Here is a 6,817-nt window from a genome sequence, read left to right as displayed (position 1 = left end):
AAGCACTGAAACACACAGCTGAAATGCTTGTTATGACTGTAAACCGAGTTGTTTCATAAGTGTAAAAGCTGACATACCTCTCACTAGGTGTTTTCAGTGAAGCAGCAGAAATCAGGCAGACGCAGGTATAGTGTGTGTTAGAGCTGCTGCACGTCTCACACTCAGTGCTTGTGAGTAAACAAGCGTCTGCTATCCGTCACATGCATCACACTCACCGGGCTTCCTGTTCTGTGGGTCTCTTTTCCTGTTTACACACACATGTAGAGTGTGATGCACTTCTGCACAGCACGACAGATGCTGGAGCGATTTATACTCTCAATCCAAAGGATGTTCAGGATGAAGCTGCACCTCTCACAAAAACATCTGTGCTCTGCAGGCAATCTAACATGAATGACAGATAAGGACTTCACGTTCTGTGAGATCTAACGAAACGTTTCTAATAAATAAGATGAAGAAAGCTGACAAAAAATACTTCTGCCTTTTATCCACTAATATGCAATGATTATCCCCCCCCCTACATTAAAACTCTTGGTGTATATCTCTAATGACACGATAAGAGAATCTTCATTTTTGGCTGAATCGTTTTTCCCCGCAGGCTATAGTCAGCCTGAACGATTCAAACATTCATAACTATATATTGTCCATCATAACTGACACATTTATACATAGAATACGAAAATTGTACATTTGTAAACTGTACATTTGTAAATAACATATCTGTACATTCATTTAAACAATTGCATGTTTTTTCCTCTATATTTCTACTTCTGTATCTAGTGCATTATTTCATTTTCAGTTTTTCTTATATTAGTGTTATATTCCATCTCTACACTACGCATGTCTGTTGTATCATGTATGTTTGCGCTATGTCTGTACTTTCCTGTCGCCAAGTCAAATTCCTTGTGTGTGTAAACATGCTTGTTGGTAATAAAGCTCTTTCTGACTTCTGAAATATCCCTTCAAGATAACAGTTAGCAGAAATATTGACGACATACATATTAATGAAGGGTCTGAAAACAAGTGGTACGTGTATATTTGGCCATATATGCCATATAAGCCCAATGCGGAGGATGGAGTTCATCTTCACACCGGCGAGAGACGGAGGACTCAAACTCTCATAATGCTCTCAGGCTGTATGTGACTCTGTCAGATGCTTCCATTGACTCACTATATCAGTACATGTTTGTGATTGGATTATGACACCTCATTAATTATCAACACTTAAAGATATCCAGGGAATAGCATATGTGTATGGGAGCACAATTAATAATACATATGTAAAGCTCCTGCACTGTTTTCCTGGTTCGATCAATATTAATGTACATATATCAGCAAACGCATCATCAGGTCATCCGTGTATTTAGATCGCAGCAGTGACCTGATGACCTCCAGGTGTCGTCATACAGAAGGCCACGCCCTTTCTCGTCAACAGCCAATCAGATCCGAGGGATTCTCACGCAGCCCAAGCACTGAAATAAAATAAGCGTGTTGAATGGAAATGATCATGAAGCGATGAATGGAAAGCTTCCGCTTTAATTTGTCAGGTAAGATGAGTCTAAATAATAATGATCTTATTTTAAAATGTTATTATCTAGTTTAAATGTTGACTGTGCAAAAAGCGGGCAAATGCCATTGATCCGGTGTAAAGGACTGTCCGGACTGTTGCAGGCGGGCTCCTGATATCTGTTACTTTTCTCCGCGCTGCACAGGATCGGCCAATCACAGTCGACTGAGATCACTAGACATGTGTGTGTTTACAAATGACTTTATAGCGATTGCTGGGGAAGATTTGCCTGTGTATGTTAGGTACTGTTCTTAATATTTGTAAAAGATTATAACACTTGGAGTTTAAATGTCTGCAGAAAGACAGAGCCCGTGGTGAGATGCTTTATGAGCCGCAGAGCGCCGCCTGCTGGAGAAACACCGAACCATTTTAAAATGTTATTATCTAGTTTAAATGTTGACTGTGCAAAAAGCGGGCAAATGCCATTGATCCGGTGTAAAGGACTGTCCGGACTGTTGCAGGCGGGCTCCTGATATCTGTTACTTTTCTCCGCGCTGCACAGGATCGGCCAATCACAGTCGACTGAGATCACTAGACATGTGTGTGTTTACAAATGACTTTATAGCGATTGCTGGGGAAGATTTGCCTGTGTATGTTAGGTACTGTTCTTAATATTTGTAAAAGATTATAACACTTGGAGTTTAAATGTCTGCAGAAAGACAGAGCCCACCACCGAACCTCTTTTGAGCCGCAGAGCGCCGCCTGCTGGAGAAACACCGAACCTCTTTTGAGCCGCAGAGCGCCGCCTGCTGGAGAAACACCGAACCTCGCCGAACCTCGCCGAGCGAGAACTCGCTCAGTCAGCCATGTAAAGTGCAGGCGATGGGATCCTGTTCCCAGCGAATATTATTCCTGATCTTCATATTTCAGATCGCAGGGAAACATGGTTCAGTCCTGCTCGGCCTACGGATGCAAAAACAGATACCACAAAGATAAAAACATCTCCTTTCATAAGTGAGCTCCACTCCTGTGTGTTTCTATCGAGTCACAGTCGCCCCCGCCTGCTGGAGAAACACCGACCCTCTTATGAGCCGCAGAGCGCCGCCTGCTGGAGAAACACCGAACCTCTTATGAGCCGCAGAGCGCCGCCTGCTGGAGAAACACCGAACCTCGCCGAGCGAGAACTCGCTCAGTCAGCCATGTAAAGTGCAGGCGACGGGATCCTGTTCCCAGCGAAAGCGAATATTATTCCTGATCTTCATATTTCAGATCGCAGGGAAACATGGTTCAGTCCTGCTCGGCCTACGGATGCAAAAACAGATACCACAAAGATAAAAACATCTCCTTTCATAAGTGAGCTCCACTCCTGTGTGTTTCTATCGAGTCACAGTCGCAGCACCTTGTTGTTTTGTTTCCACAGTTCTCTGGTCGCTCTGCTCATGTTAACCTAGAGTTAATCAGCTGTAGTGTTAGTTTGCTTTAGTTTAGTTCACATCAGCGGCTTTCATCTGGCTTTATTGACACAAGCTGCATGTGTTTCCCAGTAAAGATCAGCTGGAATGTCATCTTTAATGTGTTTTGAGGCACGATATTTTTATTGTCCACTAGTTTTCAGTGATGCAATAATGTAAGCGATCATGCTGACTTCACTTATTTCCTCTCGTGTAGCTTCAGTGTGACTTTCTTTTGTGGAAAATAAAGTAAGGTAACGTATTTTGAGAAATGTCTCAGTGGTTTGTTATCCATACATTTCCCAGCATTCTTCAGAGTATCTTCTCTTGTGAAAGTCATACGTGAGGGCGAGTAAAACCATTTAAACATTATTTTTGATGACAGCAAATGCGATGCACATGAAATTGCTGAAATGAAGCGAAGCCTTATTTTACTTAGACTTAATTAAAAACAGTATTGACAGTGCTTGTGGGCATGATGAAGATATCAGCAAACAGAGATGTTAGCCGTCTTAGGTCGTGTTATAAATGATGTGTTTGTTATATTCCTGTGTATTAAGCGCTTGCTGTGCGGTTTGTCTACAGTATGTTCTCCTCCACTGAAGTCTTGTGTAGATTCTCTCTTCCCTTTACTTTCGGGTAAATAGCTGAGTGACAATCAAGTGATTTGCTGATGATCTGAATTAGTCCATCCTGAGGTTATTAGTGATTGCATGTAATCTGGTGTTTGTGAATAACTGCACAGGTTTCCTCTGGCCCGGCCGGACGTCTGTGGGAAATGGCTGGCCGCTATGAAGAGAAGAAACTTCAAGCCCAGCAAGTACAGCAACATCTGCTCTCAGCACTTCACCAGAGACTGCTTCAAGCGCGAGTGCAACAACCGTGTGCTGAAGGACCACGCCGTGCCCTCGCTCTTCTCCTCCAGCAGACTGCAGATGCAGGTCACGCTCCTTTACTCACACAGCCAGGCCAGAAGCAATACAAAGCTCTGGTGTCTTTGGGTGATATGCAGATGTGTGCTGTACGTGACGTCACACGACAGAATGTAGTGTTAGTCGTGCTCTCAAACTAGAAACGCCAAAAGAAAAACAGTAGGGATGTGCATCTCAGTACTGAGGCCGATGCGATACGGTTCACCCCTATTACGATTTCGATTCAACACAATGCGATTGCATGCAATACGATGCAATGGAAAACATATGATCGCACTTATTTCTTTGGTTCAGACAGACAGCAAGTCATAAATTAACTTGAGTGTCCTCTGACTTCTAACGCCTCGATGCCAGTTTCATAAAACTAGTTTACCAAATAAGCCAGGCTCATTTCAGTTAGTCTGACTCATTGTCACATGATTAGGTTCCATAAAGCAAATTTAACAAAGATCAAGCTCAGTCACTGTGATAACTCATGCTGGTAAACTAACCTGGTCCGGAGCAGGCTAACTGCGCTCCTCTAACACTGACCAACAGGAACGCATTGATATCACACTATTTATAGCCATGCAGCCTTTCTCTCTGCTTATATGACAGCTGTACCTTTATAGTTAACAGAACATTACAATATAAAATTGCTCTTTAAAGCATTAAAATCACTCAATTAAAAGTTAAAATAAAGAAAAATACTACATTTAAAACTGCTATTAGAAACATTAACTCATTTGAGCTTAGTAATTAAGACTGTATTAGCTTACATTTGATTTACCCATTACAATACTCCCTTTACAGTCAGTGCTGTCATAAAAATACACTTAAATGTAGGTTTAAACTTCTACAAAAGGCACATTTAATGTCCATCAACAAATATTTTAGCAAACTGCATATTTTACTCGGAATTATTGCGCTATTATTCTGTTGCGCTCCGTCTGTTTAGCGTGCAGCAGCACTCATTCACTCGTCCACTCCTGACAGTAAAATGGATATGTTTGCGTGACTTTCTAACATTTACAGATGAAAAATATACCTGTGACGTGTCAGTTATGCACTGAGGAAAACACAACGTGTCAAATGCATTAAACAGCACAGATATATTTGCTATGGTGGATCGATTGATCCATGATCGACATTAAGGACTTTAATCCCTGCTTTTCCTCGGTGTCCGTCGTGTTGTGATGCGTCATATTCACACAGAAGCAGTGATGAGAGAGCGCTTGAGAAACAGTTAAGAGAGGAGAAATCAACCTACACATAAAATATTAGTCACTTTCTAAACAATAAAAGTATAGCACATCCACTAGTAATTATTTTTTTTACCGAAGCAAATGTGTGAGAAACGATACATCGTGATATAAATGCCAACATGTATCCGATGCACACTTTTTAAAATCGATGCATTGCATTGTTAACTTGTTAATGCAGAAGCACCGAGCGAATCTGGGAATCATCCCATCCCTACTGCGCACAGATTTACACCTGAACTAACTTTAATGAGCATTTAAAGGTGTTGTTTCATCATTTCAGTACATTTGTATTTTTTCCTGATAATCTATTGTCAGAAGATTATCAGAAATGATCCAATATGGGCTCCAGAAAAGCTCCAGAATGGATCATTAAAGTGACCTGTAGCACTTGTGCCCAATACAGTATATCTACAGTTTCCTGAAGTCATACGATCCATTGGAAGATTTCAGTAAAACTGTCTCCTCCTCCTCGAATCTCATTGGATCTGACAGATATTCAGACTCCTTGCTCTTATTTGATGTCTGTAATGTCCAGCCAAGCACAGCTTAAAGTGAGTCTCAAGTAAATGACAGTGAGTTTGCCAGTTAATGAGTTTAGTTTTTGGGTTAATGGACTCATTAATGTCATTCCCAGCTGGTATAACTGGTGTAAAACAGTTGTTTCAGTACAAGGGTTGGGTGTCCGATGAGCAGACGTCTTTCACTTTTACCCGGGATGCATTTGAAATGTAAACAGCAATAATAGAGTGTGGTTTGAGTTATTGGAGTTTAGCATTGAACTGCTGTGATTGGGTTATTGGAGACGGATGGACTGGGGATGAGGCGTTATGAAAGTTACAGAATGTTTCAAACTCTAATTTTTCCAAAGATCAGGTAAAACACGGCCCTGTCCCAAATGCTGTGAGCGCAGGTCTGCATCAAGCGCTCCATTCGGGACACGGCCTTCGATTTCCCATCATGTGAGTTAGAGCTGGGAGATTTTTATGATTTTATTGATTAATTTGAATTTAATGTTTTGCCACGATTTTATTTTTTATAAATCGAGGAATCGCAATTTTAAATATAGAAATATTACCAAACGTTAGTATTAGACACTTTGGCAATATGCCAATGATAACAGTAAAGAGAAAAGAACGATCCAACCGCATGTCGGCGCACGTGATGTGATGCAAGTCACCTTTATTTATTTATTTATTAACAATACAGATTGTGTCAAAGCAGCTTCACAGTATTAAATAGGAAAAACTCATATCGCTAGGAGCCATTCACACAGAATGCAGTTTTGTGTTGACAAAGACGCGAGCAGTGGAACAGAAAAGCATGCAAGAAGATGGGAGTGAACTTCTGTTAACTTGAGCGCTGCATGTTTTTAGACTACTGTTTCATGCATTAAGACGCGACACAACAGTCAAACGCGTCCATCTTTACTAGGGCTGGACAAAAAAAAATCGATTTTTCGATTAATCATTTTTTTAAATGACGTCGATTCGATATCGATTCTCAAAAGCCGCAAATCGATCTTTTCCGGGATTTATTTCAGCACACATTTAAAACAAGATCTGATTACCGTGAATCTTATCATTAGTCTTCTCCACTAGATGTCACCCTTATTTACCTTGCGCGATGTTACAACAGAAAGCCTGTCATTCATTTTCATTCAGCACTTATCATGGCCATACGCGTGAT

The 6,817-nt window shown here is 41.1% G+C and overlaps 1 protein-coding gene across 5 annotated transcripts in view; it reads left to right on the top strand.

Annotated features, from left to right (window-relative positions):
• Nucleotides 1-1,452: 1,452 nt before the first annotated feature.
• The window catches only part of thap1 (THAP domain containing, apoptosis associated protein 1), a 10,488-nt gene continuing 5,123 nt past the window's right edge, over nt 1,453-6,817 (top strand). For 2 of the 5 annotated variants that reach the window (XM_016524039.1, XM_016524042.1), the window contains exons 1-2: nt 2,571-2,857; nt 3,701-3,896. In XM_016524039.1, the coding sequence (XP_016379525.1) occupies nt 2,787-2,857; nt 3,701-3,896 (267 nt within the window). In that variant the 5' untranslated portion in view covers nt 2,571-2,786. Of the gene's footprint in view, nt 1,545-2,242; nt 2,519-2,570; nt 2,858-3,474; nt 3,595-3,700; nt 3,897-6,817 lie in introns of those variants that run through there. The other 3 variants (XM_016524044.1, XM_016524041.1, XM_016524043.1) reach the window with 3 other exon arrangements.

The sequence above is a fragment of the Sinocyclocheilus rhinocerous genome, unplaced genomic scaffold (assembly GCF_001515625.1).
Source record: "Sinocyclocheilus rhinocerous isolate Xijiao unplaced genomic scaffold, SAMN03320098_v1.1 scaffold991, whole genome shotgun sequence".
NCBI lineage: Eukaryota > Metazoa > Chordata > Actinopteri > Cypriniformes > Cyprinidae > Sinocyclocheilus > Sinocyclocheilus rhinocerous.
Note: the sequence above shows the minus strand (reverse complement) of the source record. Positions and strands in the feature narration are given on the sequence as shown.